At 40.4% G+C, this 22,272-nt stretch overlaps 1 protein-coding gene across 8 annotated transcripts in view; it reads right to left on the bottom strand.

Annotated features, from left to right (window-relative positions):
• The window catches only part of TENM3 (teneurin transmembrane protein 3), a 454,861-nt gene extending 435,511 nt beyond the window's left edge, over positions 1-19,350 (bottom strand). For all 8 annotated transcript variants that reach the window (XM_068971252.1, XM_068971251.1, XM_068971249.1 and 5 more), the window contains exon 1: positions 19,119-19,350. In XM_068971252.1, the coding sequence (XP_068827353.1) occupies positions 19,119-19,350 (232 nt within the window). The remainder of the gene's footprint in view (positions 1-19,118) is intronic.
• Positions 19,351-22,272: the final 2,922 nt, after the last annotated feature.

The following is a 22,272-nucleotide window of genomic DNA, read 5'->3' on the forward strand; positions in this document are numbered from 1 at the left end:
TTCCTCTTGGAGAAGCTGGGTTTTAAAAATCCTTCCTCATTTACTGTAAAGAAATGAAGCTGTGTAAGAAATATGGGAGCAATGTTTTTCTTTTACTTCAATTCTTCCCTTCATCATAGAGGGGCTTTTTTTTTTTTTTTAAAGGAGAATAAGCATCTGTTTTTTTTCTGAGGTAACAAGCCCAAAACTGAGCATAGGAAATGGAGAGAAGAATCAATATAAATGTAATACACAGGGATACAATAACCTATAACTGTCTTTAAGCATTTTCCTTGGTTGTTGTCAGTTTGGACAGAATTATCTGTTCTCAGATATGGAGCAACAATCCTCAAGAGTGGAGCCATAACACAAACCTACAAACTGGACAAACATTTCTCACTGGAAACAGGGGGACTTGTGTCACCATCTTATCTGGAGTTCCCTTGCTATGTTTGCAAACTGTTAAGATCACACAGTAAAACAAGCGCATGGACCTTTTTTCCCTTTGAGTTCTAATGCATATTTTATGGGACACTCCAAACTTCCTTATGTTAAATTTGTCACTATTTGAACAGAATACCCATCCTTAAACATGCAATAGAGATTTCAATGAGGGTACAAACCTTTACTTACAAAATCCTACCCAAAACTATTAATACATTTGAAAAATTAACTTAGAATCCCACTAAATATCTTAACTTTCCCTCCCCATTTTACTGACTATAAAACATAAATATCTTCAGTGGTGTTCATCACTTTCTCAGTTTACCTATTCGTAAGACATTAACATCTAGAACATGCGACGACAGTCTCGAATTTCTAAGGGACAGAGGAAATGGCCATGACGCAGCCTGTCTATAACCCAGTCTATTACTCAGAACACGGGTCTAATGGAAGCCCTGGCAGGCTACTCCGCCAGTGTCCATCCGCAACTCAGCTGTGAACGGCACCTCTGTCACTGAAAGAGTGCGGTTGAGACTGGACAGGGAACTTGATGAGACGCTGAGAAGGGAAATCCCCTAGCGTACTGGCAAGCAGGATTAGCATGAAGAGCCCCAGAGAATACACATTTGCCTGAAGATAAGATTTGTGAAGCCTCCAGGGGAGGACAAACATATGGATGCGGAAGAGAAGGTTTAGTGACTCAAAGGAGAAAAATTAGGTTGTGTGTCTGTTGACTTACAAAGAAAGAGCATCTTAGCACGTACCATGAAGGATTTAGATTCTCAGTGCAAAACAGTGCAATTCTGACATTAGCAACCGTTTGGAATGAGTTTGATAACTGTAAACTTAATTTTTTTTTTTCTCAAAAGTGTTCTGAAAACGAATTTGCCTTTTATTTTTCACTTAGTAATTATTTCTTTAGAACAACTCAAGACCCAATGATGAATGATAATACGCCCACAACATATCTGCTAGTATCTGATAATCAGATTGCAGTAGGTGCTGGTATAAATATGTGTGCGGTTTGGCACGAAGCAGCAGGTGTTTAATAATTGTGACTGAAGCGGCACCATGTTGACTCACAATGTGGATCCAAAATTGGCAACGTGGCAAGGAACCGGATACAAGTTTAGCAGTCATCTGGGGCTCCGGACATCAGACCAATAAAGGCTGAGGCAGGGGGAGAGGATTACCCCCACTGTGTCCGGAGGAGGGCTATAAGCTATGTCTATCTACTCACACCTTCTGGCAGGTAATCTACAAAGCAGGTTGGTTGCCAAGCCTGAAAGAGGCACTTACCTACTTAAGAGCCAAAATTAGTTAACAATCAGTTAGGCAGGGGAGCTAAAGGAGGGAACTAAAGAGGAAAACATTCGCATGAAACAATGATAAACTAGAGCTATTTAACTCATGTCTTAAGTACAGAAATTTAAGGTTGAGTAAACATGGCTGTCTAAATCCTTTAATCCCGCCGCTGACATTTGTAGTGACTGAGAAGGATTAATCATGTTGATCTCTAAACGAATCATTTTAAGGAGTTCATATTTAAAAGGAATAAAAAACTTTGGAGATGCAGTAATTAGCCCAGGGGATCTGATGAATGTTTCAGGTTTTTGTCTTTCTTTATGAAACCCTACTCTCAGAAAGAAAAGGTTTTTCTCAGCACCAGGAAGTATTTCAGAAAACGTGAAAAAGGGTTTCAGATTCCTTTCGTTTTTGTAAGATGACAGAGGTGAGGGGGAACACTGGGGAAATGAAAAGTTGGGGTAGAACTGGAAATTCATAGCAGCATTAAGTGCTGAATGGTAAGACCATATGGTCATATTTCTTTTGAAGTCTAGGATCAGTTCCCATTATTCACTATAATGGCATCCAAGACTAAACGAAATCTCAGTCTTTAAAAGCGTTTTGCTCTTGGCTCTCAAATTCTCCTCTTTCACAATTTCCAACATGCTTGACTGTTTAATTGATTTTCAAAATGCAAAAAATACAAATAAACAAAATAAAAATAAGAGTAAGAAAAAATGGATGTATTTCTTTTCACTTTGAGAGCAGGATAAAATAGTACAGAGAGACACACAATTAGTATTGCAATCAACAGAGTTATTAATACTGCTTTTACATGCTTTAGTGATATTCTAAAATAATATGTGTATCTTCCATAACCTAAATTAAAGAAATATGAATTTAATTCTTTTGACCTATCTGGAACATGCAATATGGGGAAATACTTTTAAATTACTTATCATTTTAGTGAATTCCAATAATAAAACTGTCCAAAAATGCAATCTATATCCAAGAACTAAAGTTGGGCTTTTTTTTTTTTCTATTTAGAAATGGATGAAAATATTTGAAAGGGATGGTTCTAACCATGTACTACCAACTCTTCATTTTCTCCCTCAGCACAGTCCTGGATAGGTTAGTGTGTTACAGATTAGTGTTACTCGCTCAGTCATGTCTGGCTCTTTGCAACCCTGTGGACAATAGCCCTCCAGGCTCCTCTGTCCCTGGGATTCTCCAGACAAGAATACTGGAGTGGGTTGCCACTTCCTTCTCCAGGATATCTTCCAAACCAAGGGAGCAAACCTGAGTCTTCTGCACTGGCAGGTGGGTTCTTTACTGACTGAGCTACTGGGGAAGCCTGGATAGGTTGGGAATGCTATAATCTTAATGATCAAAATGTCTTTATTCAGCAAAACACTGCAGTGGATTGGCAACAGAGGTGGGTTTTAAGAGGCCTGTGGTTGTGGTTCACTGGACACAATATGACAGTCCCAGAATCAGATGAAATGGCTGAAGCAGGATGAAAGGAGAAAGCAAACCCCAAACTTTCCTTATTCAACTACAGTTGTTTGAAATGTCTAGTTTTGGGTTTTGAGATTGAAGGCAAAAGGAGAAGAGGGTGGCAGAGGATGAGATGGTTGAGATGGTTGGATAGCATCACCCATTCAATGGAATGAACTTGGGGAACCCCAGGAGATAGTGAGGGACAGGGAGGCCTGGAGTGCTATAGTCCACGTGGTCACAAAGAGTTGGACAAGACTTAGCTACTGAACAACAACAACAACAGTTTTAAAATTGTCACTGCTTAGGTAAATTCTACATGCAGCGAAGTACACAAATTTCAAGTGGACACTTGAGTGAGTTTTAACAGATATATCTACCATGAACCCAAACCAAATATGGCACATCTCTCTCATGCCCAAAATGTTCCTTCCTGTATCCCATACAGTCAATCCCCATCTTCACAGGCAACCACTGTTCTGATTTCTTTTTGCTACAGATGAGTTTTCTTTTCATTCTTGCCCTTAATATAAACAGAGTCATGCAGTATCTGCTCTGAATCCTTTCACTTAATGGAATATTTTTGAGGTTCTTCCTCACTGTTGTTTGTACCAGTAATTCATTTTTGTTATTACCAAGCTGTGTCCTATTGCATGTGAAAGTAGCTTAGTCATGTCCAACACTGCAATCCCATGGATTATACAGTCCATGGAATTCTCCAGGCCAGAATACTGGAGTGGATAGCCTTTCCCTTCTCCAGGGGATCTTCCCAACCCAGGGATCAAACCCAGGTCTCCTGCATTGCAGGTGGGTCCTTTACCAGCTGAGCCACCAGGGAAGCCCAAGAGTACTGGAGTGGGTAGCCTATCCCTTCTCCAGGGGATTTTCCCAACCCAGGAATCGAACTGGGGTCTCCTGCGTTGCAGGCACATTCTTTACCAGCTGAAATACCAGGGAGATCCACCTATTGCATGAATATACTACAATTTGTTACATAATTTCACTTGGTCATTCTAGTTTGGGCCCATTATGAATCAAGTCACTATGAAAATAAAGTTTCATTTGTTTTATGTAAATATTTAGGAAATGAATTGCTGGGGAAAAGGGAAGATGTTATTTTTAACTTTACATAAGAAATTGCCAGTTTCTAAACAAATCTTGCCAGTTTACATTTTACACTCCCATCAACAATGTATGAGAATTCATTTGTTCCACATCTTCAACACTATTTAGTGCTGTGAACCTTTTTAATTTTAGTCATTCTAGTGGGTGAGTGGTAGGATTTCACTGTAGTTTTAATTTTCACTTCCCTGATGGCTTAATGATGTTGAGCACTTTCTCATGCGTTCATTAGACATTTGTGTATCATCCGCATGGTTTCTGTTATACGAATTTTGTCCATTTTTAAATTGCATTGATAATCTTGTTACTGATTTATAGGAGCTCTTTACATATTTTAGATATGAGTCATTTGACATATACAACATATATATATATATATGGGCATATATGTATGTGTATGTCAAATATACATATATATAATGGTACATATATTTGTCACATGCATATATACATAAATATGCAAAAATATGTAAAATGCAGCTTGCCTTTTCATTTTCTGAAAGGTATTTTTTCATAGGTAGAAGCTTTGCTTTTGATGAAATTCAATTGTTTTTCTTTTACGTTTTGTCCTTGTTATGGCCTCTCTAACCTATTTATGTTTACTTCAAGGTTTCAAGCATATTCAAAGCTTTTACTATGGTTTTCTTAGGCTGGTTTGGTTTATTTATGGAAGCTAGAAGGTGAAAGAGTAGAGCAGAAAAATGACAGGATTTGACTCTTATTTCTTGCAAAACAGAAAAGGTAAGGCTAGAGATCTCTTTAAGGAAACTGGAAACATCAAAGGAACATTTCTTCCAAAGATGGGCACAAGAAAGGACAGAAATGGTAAAGAACCTAATAGATGCAGATGCCAAAGTGATCAAGAAGAGATGGAAAGGATACACAGAAGAACTGTACAGAAAAGATCTGAATGACCTGGATAACCATGATGGTGTAGTCTCTCACTCAGAGCCAGACACTGTGGAGGATGAAGTCAAGTGGGCCTTAGGAAGCACTGCTGCCAATAAAGCTAGTGAGGTGATAGGATTCCAGCAGAGCTATTTCAAATCCCCAAAGATGATGCTATTAAAGTACTGCATTCAATATGTTAACAAATTTGGAAAACTCAGCAGTGACCACAGGACCAGAAAAGGTCAATCCTCATCCCAGTTCCCAAGAATGGAAGTATTAAAGAATATTCAAATCACAAGACAACTGCACTCATTTCCCATGCTAGTAAGTAAAAGCCTCCAAGTTAGACTTCAGTATTATATGAACCGAGAACTTCCAGATGTTCAAGTTGGATTTTAAAAAGGCAGAGGAACCAGAGATCAAATTTCCAACATTCGATTGATCATAAAGAAAGCAAGAGAATTCCAGAAAAACATCTCTCTTTCATTGACTACGCTAAAGCTTCTGACTATGTGGATCATAAAAAACTCAGAAAACACTAAAAGAGATGGGAATAGCAGACCATCTTAGCTGTCTCCTGAGAAACCCGTATGTGCATCAAGAAGCAACAGTTAGAACACTGTATGGAACAACTGACTGGTTTATGATTGAGAAAGGAGTACAACAAGGCTGCTTATTGTCACCCTGTTCATTTAACTTATACACAGAGCACATCCCATGAAATGCCAGGGTGGATGAGTTACACGCTGGAATCAAGATTGCCGGGAGAAGTATCAACAACCTCAGATATGCAGATGATACCACTCTAATGGCAGAAAGCGAAGAGGAGCTAAAGAGCCTCTTGATGAGGGTAAAGGAGGAGAGTGAAAAAGCTGGCTTAAAACTCAATCTTAAAAAAACAGATCATGGCATCCTCTCCCCTCACGTCATGCAAACAGAAGGGGAAAAGGTAGAAGCAGTGATAAATATCCTCTTCTTGAGCTCTAAAATCACTGCGGATGGTGACCGCAGATGTGAAAGCAGAAGATGATTGCTTCTTGGAAGGAGAGCTGGGACACACCTAGACAGTGTGTTAAAAAGCAGAGACGTCACTCTGTCAACAAAGGTCCACGTAGTCAAGTCTATGGTCTTTCCGGTCTATAGTCTTTCCACCTCTCTGGATGTGAGAGCTGGACAATAAAGAAGGCAGAGCACTGAAGAGTTGAGCTTTTGAACTGTGGTGCTAGAGAAGACTCTTGAAAGTCCCTTGCAAAGCAAGGAGATCGAACCAGTCAGTCTCAAAGGAAATCAACCCTGAATACTCCTTGAAAGGACTGATGCTGTAGCTGAAGCTCCAATACTTTGGCTACCTAATGGGAAGAGCTGACTCATTAGAAAAGACTGTGATGCTGGGAAAGATTGAAGACAGAAGGGGTGACAGAGGGTGAGATGGTTGGATGGCATCACCAATTCAATGGACAGGAACTTGGGCAAACTCCAGGAGATGGTGAGGAACAGGGAAACCTGGTGACATGGGTTCACAAAGAGTCAGACACAACTTGGTGACTGAACAACAAAAATTTCTGGCTCTGGAACTCACCAGCTGTTGACTGAGTGAGCATTTTCACAAGCCTAGTTGTCTGTCTTCCTCATCTATAAAACGGACTTGGAGGATCTCAGAAATTTCCCACCCATAAGGTTACACAGAGGCAGAAAGAAGGCAACAGAGCAGGCTATGAAACAAAGCTGAGAACAGTGTCATGAGTCTAAGAAGGAGGAAAAGGAAGAGTTAAACCTTAATAAAAGCATGGGTGTATGTTTGTTACTAGCTCAGTCGTGTTTGACTCTTCACAACCCCATGGACCCCTGTAGCCCGCCAGGCTCCTCTGTCCATGGGATTCTCTAGGCAAGAATGTTGGAGTGGGTTGCCATTTCCTTCTCCAAGCGATCTTCCTGACCCAGGGATCGAACCTGGGTCTCCAGCATTACAGGCAAATTCTTTACTATCTGGGCCACCAGGTAAACCCCCCAAAAAGGTATGGATCATAGGGTTAAAATTTTCTTTAACACCAGGAAATTTGGTTTATATTTCATCCCTAAACTAAATCACTTAAGACCATCCCCATGGAAAAGAAATGCAAAAGAGCAAAATGGCTGTCTGGGGAGGCCTTACAAATAGCTGTGAAAAGAAGAGAAGCCAAAAGCAAAGGAGAAAAGGAAAGATATAAGCATCTGGATGCAGAGTTCCAAAGAATAGCAAGAAGAGATAAGAAAGTCTTCTTCGGCGACCAATGCAAAGAAATAGAGGAAAAGAACAGAATGCGAAAGACTAGAGATCTCTTCAAGAAAATCAGAGATACCAAGGGAACATTTCATGCAAAGATGGGCTCCATCAAGGACAGAAATGGTCTGGACCAAACAGAAGCAGAAGATATTAAGAAGAGGTTGCAAGAATACACAGAAGAACTATACAAAAAAGATCTTCACAACCCAGATAATCATGATGGTGTGATCACTCATCTAGAGCCAGACATCTTGGGATGTGAAGTCAAGTGGGCCTTAGAAAGCATCACTACTAACAAAGCTAGTGGAGGTGATGGAATTCCAGTGGAGCTATTTCAAATCCTGAAAGATGATGCTGTGAAAGTGCTGCACTCAATATGCCAGCAAATTTGGAAAACTCAGCAGTGGCCACAGGACTGGAAAAAGTCAGTTTTCATTCCAATCCCAAAGAAAGGCAATGCCAAAGAATGCTCAAACTACCGCACAAGTGCACTCATCTCACATGCTAGTAAAGTAATGCTCAAAATTCTCCAAGTCAGGCTTCAGCAATATGTGAACTGTGAACTTCCTGATGTTCAAGCTGGTTTTAGAAAAAGCAGAGGAACCAGAGATCAAATTGCCAATATCCGCTGGATCACAGAAAAAGCAAGAGAGTTCCAGAAAAACATCTATCTCTGCTTTATTGACTATGCCAAAGCCTTTGACTGTGTGGATCACAATAAAGTGTGGAAAATTCTGAAAGAGATGGGAATCCCAGACCACCTGACCTGACTCTTGAGAAATCTGTATGCAGGTCAGGAAGCAACAGTTAGAACTGGACATGGAACAACAGACTGGTTCCAAATAGGGAAAAGAGTACGTCAAGGCTGTATATTGTCACCCTGCTTATTTAACTTCCATGCAGAGTACATCATGAGAAATGCTGGACTGGAAGAAGTACAAGCTGGAATCAAGATTGCTGGGCGAAATATCAATAACCTCAGATATGCAGGTGACACCACCCTTATGGCAGAAAGTGAAGAGGAACTAAAAAGCCTCTTGATGAAAGTGAAAGTGGAGAGTGAAAAAGTTGGCTTAAAGCTCAACATTCAGAAAACGAAGATCATAGCATCCAGTCCCATCACTTCATGGCAAATAGATGGGGAAACAGTGGAAACAGTGTCAGACTTTATTTTTTGGGGCTCCAAAATCACTGCAGATTGTGATTGCAGCCATGAAATTAAAAGACGCTTACTCCTTGGAAGAAAAGTTTAGATAGCATATTGAAAAGCAGAGACATTACTTTGCCAACAAAGGTCTGTCTAGTCTAGGCCATGGTTTTTCCTGTGGTCATGTATGGATGTGAGAGTTGGATTGTGAAGAAGGCTGAGCACTGAAGAATTGATGCTTTTGAACTGTGGTGTTGGAGAAGACTCTTGAGAGTCCCTTGGACTGCAAGGAGATCCAACCAGTCCATTCTGAAGGAGATCGGCCCTGGGATTTCTTTGGAAGGAATGATGCTAAAGCTGAAGCTCCAGTACTTTGGCCACCTCATGCGAAGAGTTGACTCATTGGAAAAGACTCTGATGCTGGGAGGGATTGGGGGCAGGAGGAGAAGGGGACAACAGAGGATGAGATGGCTGGATGGCATCACGGACTCAATGGACGTGAGTCTGAGTGAACTCCGGGAGTTGGTGATGGACAGGGAGGCCTGGAGTGCTGCGATTCATGGGGTCACAAAGAGTCGGACACGACTGAGTGACTGAACTGAACTGAAACTAAATCAGAAACTGTGCCATGCTTGTACCATGCCTGGAATTCATCCTGAATTGAAAACCAGCCATCAGGACAGAGTCAACATAAGCAACAGTGTCTGCCTGTCTAGGAAGGTGCTTTTCCCTCTCCACTCCTATGGTTCCAAGAGAAGGATGATCTTTGCCTTTGATCTTTGATGATTTAAAACTGGCAGGTTTCCTTTCATAACCCCACTGAAATGCAAACTAATTTGTTTTTTTAACTTTCTTCCTAAGCCAAAACTTCAGTTGTACAGCACATTCTTGCTTTAGGAATCAATGTAGTACCTTTAGAAGTTGACAATGGATCAGTATATACTTTTCCATGAAAACAATACAGAGGAAGCCCAGATAAAACATGCAAGTATATTAAGTCATCTGGATGGAAGAACACTCCAATGTGTGACTTCAATATACAAGCCTACCTTTTTGAAAGAAACAATGTGTTCAGAATTCCAAATAGGCCTTGTTGCTTCTCCCATTCACTTCCTGCTTACCAAGCTGGGAGGAATGTCCTGAGAAAATCACTGGTGGTCACCTGGTTCATGAATGCTCAATGAGTGGAGCAGGACACGAATTGTGCAGGGGGGAAGCGGGATGAGCTACTGCCCTTCTCAGACTAATAGGAAAACCGATGACCTCTTCATGCGTTCACTGACCACTTGAATTTGCTCTTCTGTGAATTGTCTATTCAAGCCATTTCCCCTTGGGTTGTCTTTCTGTTTTCCATTTGCAAAGTTACTCTTTGTATATCATATACATGTGTGTATACCTTTTATCTGTCACATGGATTAAAAATATATTTCCCAACATGATAATTTTGTTTGTGGTATTTTTACTTTTATTTATATTTTACATGCAAGATTTTAAATAAAAAATAATCATATAAGGCTTTTCTTCTGCACTTTTAATTTCTATTAGAATGGTCTCCTCTATCCTCGGGATGTACACAAAGTCCCCGGGGCAGGCTGTATAGATTCACAACCACTTTTTCCTTGCCTGCCTCTGTTATAGAAGCTGGAAGGCAAAAATAGTAAATGTTCCCTCTTCTCATGCAGCTAAGTGTAGCCAAGTATAACAAGTTCTGAAAAAAGAGATGCAGGAAGATGTCTCTGGGGAGTAAAAAGAAATAGTCCAATGGAGAGAAGTGCTTCTCATCTTAGCTTTTATTCTATTTCAACAGGAATATGAAAATGCAGCAAATATCTGGGGATCTGTGGGACAAAGGCCACACGCGAAGGATGACTGAGCAAAAAAAAAAAAAAGGCAGAAATAATCTGGGTCCTTGATGGCATCTTCGAACCCTAGACAATCTACCTTTGGACTTCTTGCTTTGTTGGAAAATAATTCTGTTAGGTGTTTATATCATTGTTTTTGAAGCTTTTCTGCTGCTAATGGATCAGGTAATTCCTACTTTATTCAGTCTCTCAAATGAACTTCTAGAATTCTTACTGCTTTATTTTTTACATTTGTCTTTAATCCATCTTAATTTATTTTTGAATATGCTGAAAGATATGGGTCCAATTTTATATTCTTCCAGATGGATAGCCAGTTGTGCCAGCACCATTTATCAACTTACATTGAATAGAAAAGCCATTTTTTGTTTTATGCTAAATTTCCCTATATACTAGGATCTATTTCTGAAATTTTAGTCTACTTCACTGATCAACTTGTTTTTATTTATGCCAGTATCTTATAAATGTGATTACATGGCTTCCTAGAATTTTTTTAAATGTATGGTAAGGGCATTTTATTCTCACTTTTGAATATATTTTTGGCTATTTTTGACATTTATTTTTCCAGACAAATTTTAAGATCACATTTTCAAATTAAACATAAGCCTTGACTTCTATGCATTTATTTTGGTAGAATTGATATTTTTATGATGTCTATCTTCCCATTTGAAAACACTGACTCTCTTTCCATTTAGTCAGATCTTGTTTTATGTCTCACAATAATATTTATGGAGCTGTTCTTATTAGGTCCCATACAAGTCTTATAAAATTTATTCCAAAGAACTTTATAGTGTTTGTTGATATTGTGGTAAGACATTTTTTCTGACTTCCAAATTTAGCCAATGATTGTTTAATAAATATTTAGAAGTGGTATATAACATGCATCAGGCAATTATTCTATTAATAAGTAGTTTATATATATTAACTCATTTCATCCTCAATAAGCTATAGATTGAAAGCTAAAGCACAATCTGCATAGAAGAAAACTGAAGTACAGAGAAATTAAGTAATTCATTTAAGCAAGTTACTTGGCCAAAACTGGGTAACTTGCCATGCAATTAATGAATGAAAGATGTGGGTCTGAAACCCATATCATCTAGATCCAGAATCTATGCTCTTAACTATCGTGCTACATACACTACCAGTGGGGTCTATATATTTATCTTCTATTTACCCAAGTACCAACTTGCTTCAAATATTTTATGTTTTTTATTTCAAATGGTTTTTGCACATACAAAGTCAATCATGTATTCAACAAAAGTGCTAGTTTCAATGTTTTCCAAAATATATAACAATTGTTTCATTTTCTTTTCTTATACAATTGATAAAAAGTCTAAACAATTTTGCATAGTAATTGTGATGGTAGATGAGCCTTTCTTGTGTTACTGACTTTAATGGAAATGGTCCTAGGACCTTACCCTTTAAAATGTTGTTCAATTTTTTTGATAGATTATCCTATACAACTAACATATTAATGTGTTTTTCCTTCTTGTTTACTTAGTGAGCTTTACTTTAAGAAGGAATAACTTAAAAATTTTTACCCCAAACCACTTCATCATCTAGTGATAAGATCATGATTTTCTACATTGATTTATTAATCAAATTATGTTAATAGATTTCCTAACACTGAAAAAAATCCTTGCATCACCACCAAGGATTAGTAACCACTTGGTTATTAACCTAGTCCAGACTATTATCCTTTTATTCATTTCTAGATTCTTACATACAAATATTTAGAATTTTTAGGTACATATTGAGAAGCAATTTTGGTCTCGATAGCTTCTTTTTGTACTAAGTTAATCAAGTTTTGTTATTAAGGTTGTGTCAATATCACAATATGAATTTGAGTGCTTTTCATCTTTGTTTTCTTTCTTTTTTTGGTGTTGAATAACTTTCTTAACTTTACACTTGCCTGTAGTTTGAAGATTACATAAAATTCAGCTAGGAACCTAGCTGGTAAAAGTGAGTCACTCAGTGACTCAGTGAACCCATGGGCTGTAGCCAGCTAGGCTCCTCTGTCTGCGGGATTCTCCAGGCAAGAATGCCAGAGTGGGTTGCCATTTCCTTCTCCAGGGGATCTTCTCGACGCAGGCATTGAACCCAGGTCTCTGGCATTGCAGGCAGGCTCTTTACCGACCAAGCCACCAGGGAACCCACAGGAAGCTATCTGGTGCTTTTTAATGATGTCCTTTTAAATCACCTTTCTAGTCTCTTCTGAGATGATCCATTCTGACGAGTTTTCTCCCTGTTTTGAAATAACTTGGGGTTGATCATATTTTATTAAGAAAAAATAAATTTCTCTCGATTTAAAAAAATGCATTGTTTGGAGCAGATCCTTTTAGTTGTTACGATGTCTTCAGTGTCTCTCCTTATTTTTGATCTCGTTATTCTGTAACCAGGACCATCAGATGCTTTCTGCTTTCTTTGCCTTTTTAAATAATCAACTTTTTGTTTGCCTCTAATTTATCATGATCATTTACTTCTTCCCATTTTCTTTTGGTTTCTTTTGTTCCCAGATATCTCACATCTTTCTAAGGTACATAGTAAAGAAACATAGCAAGTTTCTTTTTGCTGGTCTTTTTAGATCTGTTTCTGAAGAAGGTGAACTATAATATTCCATAGTAAGTATGTTTTAATAACCTTCTTTCTCCCAAAAGCTTTTGCTTTGTAACTGTAGCTACTATATTGTTTAATGTATGCATTTAAGAATGTCCATCCTCTTGTCTCTTACCTTTTACTTACTGGTCCTCTTTATCCTGTTTAGTATTCTTAATTGTCAATTCCACCTTTCCCGATATTAATACTGCCATTCCTACTTTATTTGTTTGTATTTACCTAATATCTCATTATATGTCTCTCTTCATTCTCAACCAGTTTTTACCCTCTCAAGTCTGTTTCATCTAAGTACCAGTAACACATATAAATCAACTGGATAGTTTCTATAAAAATTCAGTGTATTTTCATTTCATGTAATATGTCATATATAGAGTTCCCCTTTTCCATCTTGTTTTATGGTTTTTCCTGATTTTACTCATTTCCTCTTTTTCCTTGGAGCTGTTTTTGCTCAAGTGATCAGACCGCTATTCATTCCTTTCCCCCCTGCTAATTAGGGAAGTCCATTGTGCTTTTCTTAATTTCACTAATGACTATCTTCCCTTTCCTGACATTCATATTCAAATACTCATTTTTCATTATTACATGAATTCAAGATAGCATTCTTGCATGAACGCAAGAATGCAAATTATTCCCTCCGCTAAAGCTCTATTCTGTAACTGTTTCTCCCCTTTCTCTTTGGATGAGATTTTTGGACCACTTAATTTCTGTACTAGTTTCTTCCAGCTATTAGATTTTGCTGATAGGGAAGGAGTTTTATTTCTAGTTTTTTTTAAAGGTTTCCCTTATAGTGGTTCTTGTACATTTCACATTTGCTCTACCATCATTATTTGGGACCTGAAAGGTGGGGGACTCAGGATGGGCTACTGCCTTTCTCAGACTAATAAGAAAACTGATGACTTCTTCATATGTTCACTGACCACTTGGATTTGCTCTTCTGTGAACTGTCTCTTCAAGCCATTTCCCACTGGGCTGTCTTTATGCTCTCTGTTTGTTGAAATTGCTGCACCCCCTTTGGAGCTTTCATCTGGCCCCACAAGGAAAGCACCTGCATCAGCTCTGACCATCAGGCCCTGAAGTAGGTTCTAGATCTCATCTGCACCCATATCACTGCTCAGCTCAGGGGAGGTAAAGAGTTGGCCAGAGATGGGAGGATGAGGCAGCATTCAAGCCACCCTTATTCCAGAATCCTGGATGCACATTTACAGGCGGGCTCACACTGCTCCTCTAATGTCCTTTTGTTTCACGGAAGAGCGTTCTGTGGTAATAGAAGGGGCTAGCATCTGGAATCTTACATAAAAGATGGACTGGGACTCAGGATGCAAGTCTCCAAGGAAGGGCAGCGGGAGGCTTCTGGGCTTGTGGGACCTCCCTACTGGCCTTGGACCCGCCATGCTTCGAGGTGAGAGGTCATGTCCGTGGGAGCCAGGGACTGCTGATGATGAGCAGGAAGAGAAGGCAAATCCTGAAGCAGCAGTGAGGAGAGTGGAAAGTTTCCGGGGCCAGAAGCGAGCGGTCAGGAAAGCACGTGAGCCACTCTCAGAAGTCAGAGAGTGTTGGTCTGTCCATCTACCTCTACCCTTCCCTTCCCTACAGTATAAGTGGATTCTCTATTTTGATTTCAGGTGTGGTACAACCACAGACATAATGCTGTCTGCTTTTCAGATATAAGAACAGATAGCCTTCCTTCCCACTGACACTGTACAACAGAAGAGTAAATGGTAATCTTTTCATTTTAAAATCCTGAGATTCACAACCTCAAACCTGATGCCTGACTAACAGATAACTACTTTGGGTTAAGATTATCTCCGAGGTGTTTTTCTTTTCTTTTTCTTTTTTTTCAGGCTTATAGTTCTGTGGAACAAAAAAGTGTTCCCATTTCCAGATGTCACCTCATTTCAAAATTCACCTTCAGGGCCAACATTCCCGTTGGATTGATGAGCTTTCTCGTGTGGTCAAGAACATTACAGGCAATGTACATAGCGCTGAAAAGAAGATATTTTATCACTTCTCTAAAAACTGGGGATGATCTTATGCAGCTGTTTCATAAGAAATGTGTCTCACATCTGATGGGATAAATTCCCTTCAAAGATGAAAATAGTATCCAAGATGCCAAAGAACCCACTATTAGCCAAACTCCAACACACCTACAGTGAGCTCCACAGCTGCTAAAAGGACAACTCTTTCCATCACCCGATAAAGCACATGGAGAGATTTAAAAGGAGAGACAGAAAGAGATCTGTGTAAGAGCCAGTCAAATTACACTTTACTGTGAAAAGGAAGCCATCCTCAGCTTTACAGTATCTAAATAGGACATATAACTTAAAATAGTCACCTGGCAGTCAGTAAAGCCATAAAAATGATTAAAACCAAGTTTGAGAATTGACCGTAAAATTGGTTGATAAAAACAAGGAAATTATATTTCTGTTTTTTTAAATAGTTGATTAAAATTACGGTATTTTTAGATTTGATTTTTCTATGTAATTGAATTAATGGGTTGTTGTTGTTTAGTTGCTAAGTCATATCTGACTCTGTAGCCTGCCAGGCTCCTCTGTCCATGGATTTCCCAGGCAAGAATACTGGAGTGAGTTGCCATTTCCTTCTCCCGGGGGTCTTCCCAACCCAGGGATCTAACCTGCATCTTCTGCACTGGCAAGACGAATTCTTTACCACTGAGCCTCCGGGGGTGGGGGTGGGTTCTCTCTTTATCCCTTCCTCCAGCTGAAGGCACACTTTCCCGGGTCATTCAAAGAAGTGGGTTTGGACGGACAAGATGTTTTAGAACTCCACAGACAAGCTCAATTAGCATAATTCTTTGGAAGGGATTCAATAATCTTTGGCTACTATTAATATTTTTAATCTTTCATTTTTATTATGTGTATGATGTCAAGAGCTGTGGCAGGAAGCACATTTTGTCAATTAAATAATTAATCCCACAGCATAATAGTCAGGGAGGAAAAACTGACATTTGTCAGGTTCAAAGAAAATGAAAGCTGGGGAGGAGGTTTCATTACTCTTGCTTGGGAAACACATAATCTGAGAGCAGATTTGACTTGTTCCTTTCCTCATCTACCCTTTCTGCTACAAACATTCCCTGTATCAAACCACAGGAAAGAAAAAGCATTTGGAATAGTTCTCTCCCCCGCCCCATCCTCATCCACCCAATCACAAAATCACGTTCAGTTCAGTCACTCAGTCGTGTCTGACTCTTTGCGACCCCATGAATCACAGCATGCCAGGCCTCCCTGTCCATCACCAACTCCCAGAGTTCATTCAGATTCACATCCATTGAGTCGGTGATGCCATCCAGCCATCTCATCCTCAGTCATCCCCTTCTCTTCCTGCCCCCAATCCCTCCCAGCATCAGTCTTTTCCAATGAGTCAACTCTTCACATGAGGTGGCCAAAGTATTGGAGTTTCAGCTTTAGTATCATTCCTTCCAAAGAACACCCAGGACTGATCTCCTTTAGGATGGACTGGTTGGATCTCCTGGCAGTCCAAAGTACTCTCAAGAGTCTTCTCCAACACCACAGTTCAAAAGCATCAAATCTTCGGGGCTCAGCCTTCTTCACAGTCCAACTCTCACATCCGTCCATGATGTCTTCAGTCTCCTCCTTTCAGTACCATCAAAACTGGCTAAAATTGACTGCACGAAACTGCAGGGCAAGGATGACACTAGATTGCCTGCTTTCTGCTTTAGCAAATGCACAGAGGTTAGAAGCCTGAGCACTGGAGGTAGCACCCGGGTTCAAGTCCCTGTGGGGCCCTCACTGACCATGGGATCTCAATGCTCCAGGCTTGACTGTCTCAACTTGTGAAAGGATCCTGCCCTCAGGCCCCACCTCCCAGGGTGCTGGGAGACTTCAGTGATGGTGCACACACCTCCCAGCACATAGACGGCAGCGAGGTAAGGAGTCAGCACGCCTCAGCTATAAATAGCGATGCATTCCATTTACGTTTTTCATACGATCTGATTTATGAACATGTCGAGTGCGCTGTAGCACCAGCACACGCTGCACTTTCGCTTTTCCTTTCACTTCTCTTAACCCTCCTCGCACTACGCCCCTCAGTCTCTCCTGACAGGAGGCCTCTGTCAGCTGCCTGCCTCTCTGTCTCTTTCCTCCGGCCCCTTCCTGCTCTAGCCCTTGGCTGGCAAGGAGCTGGGCAATAGGACTGCCTGGTCCCCTAAGTCTAAGGTTCCAGGGTTTCCACAGATGGTCTCACCGTGTCATTAACAGTCTGCACTGGATTAACGCTGCCTGGGAGGTGAAAATTGCAGCTTGCTATTTTTAACCTGTTAAGCATCCTCCTCTCTGCCAAAACTAAATGGTTACTTGGGGTGGGGATGTGTTTCCTGGGTGCATAATGCCACATGTGCAGCTTTTTTCTCTAATAGTATTCCACAAGGTATTTTTTCCCCCTATAGGTCACTACACAGTTATTTTTGTTATAAAAGGCAAGACTTCACCAGGCTCCCATTGCCTGCATGTCTACAGTACCTCCTATTTTTGCAATTGGTGAAAAATATACCCTGATAATCGACAGTAGCTGTATAGAAACAACATGAAACAAAAAATCGGGTTTAGAATGATCGCCCATTGGACAACAAGCTCAAGACCCTTAATTTAGCAAGAGTACCTATCTCAAATATGTGTTCCATATTTCCTTTAAAAACTGAATTAAAACTGTTAAACAATTTTGCCCTCTTTCACGCAATTTGACACATGTAATTAGTAAGGCAGGTGGGGGGGGGAAACTTAGTAAGGAAGTAAGTGGGGGGAAAAATCTCCCTTTGGTAAATCCGATAAGTCTTCTTGACATAAACTGGTTTTAGGTGAGGGAACGCTATTTCAATCTAGTTAGGATGGCTCTTTCCACAATGCAGAGAAGAAAAAAAAAACGTGGAAAATTTTCAAATTTTTTAATGATTTGTTGCATTATTACTTTTTTCTGAAATTTGTTCCTGCTCAGGATCAGACTGAGTCACATTTTCTGTAAGGTGACTGGGAAAGAATGAATATATTCTTTATTTTGAAGTTTATTTTTCCTCATTTCTTGATGCAATTTGCTAAGTGACACTAAGCTACGGCTAAATGTACAATGCAGGAGCAAGGAGATTTTATTAGTAGTAATGTTGCACGTATCTCAAGACTATGGCAGAAGAAACAAAATGTCTCTATGTACACTTCCCGGGTTCAGCTGGTAAAGAATCTGCCTGCAGTGCAGGAGACCCAGGTTTGTTCCATGGGTCAGGAAGATTTCCCTGTTCAGAAATGGCAGCCCACTCCAGTATTCTTGCCTGGAGAATTCCATGGACAGAGGAGCCTGGTGGGCTACAGCCCATGGGGTTGCATAGAATCAGACACAACTGAGCAACTAACACTTATGCTAACTTTAAAGAAGCTACTGTCTTTAATGGGTGGATATCAGAAAGGTTAGGATTGTGAGGTCAAGTTACAGCAGTCACTCTTTAACTGGTTGAACACGCAGGCAGAAAACAAGAGTGTAAAAATGTTCAACAAATAAATGTGAATGATCAAACCATAACAGATTATATTATGGGAAACTAGGATGTTTTAACCTTAATGCCCTAGATTGCCTTTGAGTGAGAAAATGGAACTCTTCTGAAGCAGGTTCTCCTATAAACAGTCAGAAACAGCTGGGCTGGATGGATCAGGAGGTGATCCAGAGGAAGAATAAAGATGGGTTTCCTCACCGACAGTTCTGTTCTCCTTACACCAACTCTAACTAGAAAAACACTGTGAGCATCTTCCTGAGCCTGGAAGTTATGCTCCAACACTCTGACTGTGTGCAGGAAGGACTTGTGTGTGGGGCTCCATATGCCCACGGGTGGCTTTCCACCTCTAATGCGGAAGAGTCTGGGATCACCTAACTCTCAAAGTCTGAATCAGACGCTAGAACGTCAATCTAAGAAAATAATCATGGCATCCTGACACCAGCAAGTTAGCGCGAACTAAGCGTGCCCGCCGTTTCACTTGGACAAGGACCTACCTACCTTGTCTGGAGAACTCATCTGCTTCTCTGTGAACCAAATCCTTTACTCTGTTTCCGTAAAGCAGCCGTGAGGAATCGTGATCAAAGGCTTTCAGGGTTTCGCTGGAGCTGTAAGACTTCTGCGTGGGAACCCGGCACTCCTCGTTGTCCGCCGAGGAGTTCGTATAGCGCCGCTCCTTCTCCCGGCGGTTCTTGGTCAGCGAGCAGTAGGGCCGCCGTTCCTTCACATCCATACTTCATTCCTTCCCGGGGCACATCAGTCCTGGCTGTGGCCGGGTCGGCTCAGGGGTCCATCCTCAGTGGTCTGCCTGTGGAGATAAAAGGTTGGCATGATGTCAGCATCAGCTCAGTTCAGTCACTCAGTCGTGTCCAACTCTTTGCGACCCCATGGACTGCAGCACGCCAGGCTTCCCTGTCCATCACCAGCTCCCGGAGCTTACTCAAACTCGTGTGCATTGAGTTGGTGATGCCATCCAACCATCTTATCCTCTGTCAGCATTATATTCATCTAAAACCCGACGGCCTTCTTAACCTGGAGAATGGTGGGAGGGAAGGGTGTTATTGCATATGGTGGAAACTCACTTTCCCCAAGAAATGAACGCTGGTGAAATCAGTTTAAGGTGTCCTGTCTCATCAGGGGGTGAGGCGCACCTTCTGGTAATGAGTGTTATGAATCCTTGTTGAAGCTACTAGATCGAATCTTCACCTTAATGATGATTTAGTGGCTAAGTCGTATCTGACTTTTCCCACCCCATGGACAGCAGCCCACCAGGCTCCTCTGTCCATGGGATTCTCCAGGCAAGAATACTGCAGTGGGTTGCCATTTCCTTCTCCATCACCTTAATTACACACACACACACACACACACACACACACACACACACACACACACAATAAGCTCAAGCTCGAATCTTGATCCAGAAGCTAGCTAAAAACTGGCCTCAATGTTTTCTAAATTTTTCACAATGGAAAAGTTTTCTCCTGTCTCATTTTCTTTATTCACGAAAAAAGTTTCTTAACAAAAAAAACAAAACTACTTTTATTTCTTTAATCTTTTTTTTAAAGAGCAAGAGAAAATTGGGAGCTTCTTAGAAGTAAAACTTTGTTAAGTGCACTGAACATATATTTTTTTATTTTTTTAACAGACATTTCCTTCAAAGGGCACAGGTATCATGTGTTAAGGACCTACATGTCTTGACTGGTGGCAAACGTGGACCCTTCTCTCCTATTCTTCTCCTTCAAAAGCATTTCCTCTTGAGAAAATGGATTGAAGCAGCTCTATCTTGATATTTAAGGCAATTTGAGTAGTTAATTTGATGGGGTAGTTTCTTGCAAGGGCCAGTAGCAAGAATGAGTCAGAAGAAGCAAGGTGAATAGTGTTTCTTTGCCCACCTACTCTTTCTTGAATTTCCTGACAGGGGTTAAGGTAGGCAGAAAAGCCTCTGTCCCTGGAGATGTGAGCCCAGGAGAGGGAGAGTGGCCCAGGGCTGATCCACATTTTAATTGGTCCTCGTCTGTCTTTATTCTTTCTCATTTTGTCTCTCCTTTTAATATGAAGGTCCGCAAAGCCCTTGTCTTCAGCTTTCAGGCCTCCCCTACCCCCATTCCTTTCCTAAACTCACTTTATACTTGACTAATTCCATAATCAACTTGAAACAGTTGAGTCCCAGTGGCCCCGGTCTTTCTCTGGGTTCCATGTCCTTAGTGCTGGGACTCATATATAGCTACTTTCTTCCACTTATAAAGCCCTTCTCCCAGCAGTCTCTGCCTCTTCAACCTCAGCCATGAGCATGTACATTACCCTGCTCTTTCTTGTGCTTCCAATGTGGAGTCCCATAGCTAACTCTGATTCACTGACAGTGGCTCAGCTGACATCTGCGCCGACTGTCAACAAGTCTCAATTCTTTCTGAGCGAAATTACAACTCCTAGTACTTTTCACTTTCTCACTTCTGCCTTCTATCCAGTGATGAGGAGATGGGGAAAACTCTGAGCTGGAATGACCCCAAAGTTCCAGAGCCTCTGCGTGAAAAATTTGGATATTCCTCCTGCCATCTCTCCAACTGAACTAAATCCCATCCTTCCCATACTGACAGCTACCCCACATGGGGTTTCATATGTCTCTGCTATGATTTGAGCTGGGTGCTTAAAAGGAGTTGCTAATATTTTAGCTTGGTTGTTGAAATGTATCTTGACATCCCTACCTTTGTCTTCTTTTTGATGAATTCTATTATAAAAAGATGAATATTTTTCACTGACCCCTTCTGATTTAAAAAGATGAATGTTTTTCACTGACCCCTGCTGATTCATTACTCCATTTTTCTCTTTACCAGTCCTTCCAATAGCTTTTAATAGAAATTGGATTTCCCTTAATGTAGCTTTCCTTTCTATTTAAGACAATAAATAATTTCAAGGTATGGTGACAGGAGTATTTTTACACAATAGGATTAAAACAGCAACCCATCAACTCACTCTTGTTATTCCAACAAATAAAAGTTACTTTAGATAAATATTTATTGAATCACTAATACGCTGAGAACATACCACTGAATCAAACAACGTCCCTGCCCTCAGGGAACACACGCATAGTGAGGGAGACAGATACATTTTTTGTAATGCAGTGAATAAATATCCCTGAGTTAAAGGAAAATCTTGTTTCCAAAACAGTCTTGCTCTCTTTGGAGGAAAGGTTTACGTAGACTCTCATAACTGTACAATCATCAAAAAGCATTTCATTGACCAGAAAAAATTGTAACTTAAGCATCTTTGGTAATAGAATTTGGGGATTTGAAGTCATCATAAAGGTTCCATCTCTTGCCCTAAATTGACAGCTTTTTAAAAATAAGTATCGCCATATATAGGACTTCCCACGTGGTGCAGTGCTAAAGAACCTGCCGGAGACGCAGGAGATGCAGGTTTGACCCTGGGGTAAGGAAGATCTCCAGTAGGAAATGACAACTCACTCCAATATTCTCGCTGGAGAATTCCATGGATAGAGGAAATCTGGCGGGCTGCAGTCCATGAGGTCACAAAGGGTAAGCACAACTGAGTGACTGAGCATGTATACACATTGCTATTTATACAAATATAAATGCATTTTTATACTTTAAAAATAAACTAATGCCAGGAAAAACTAGTTTCTTTCTCTGCTGCAGTT

Source organism: Capricornis sumatraensis, chromosome 4 (assembly GCF_032405125.1).
Source record: "Capricornis sumatraensis isolate serow.1 chromosome 4, serow.2, whole genome shotgun sequence".
Lineage (NCBI taxonomy): Eukaryota > Metazoa > Chordata > Mammalia > Artiodactyla > Bovidae > Capricornis > Capricornis sumatraensis.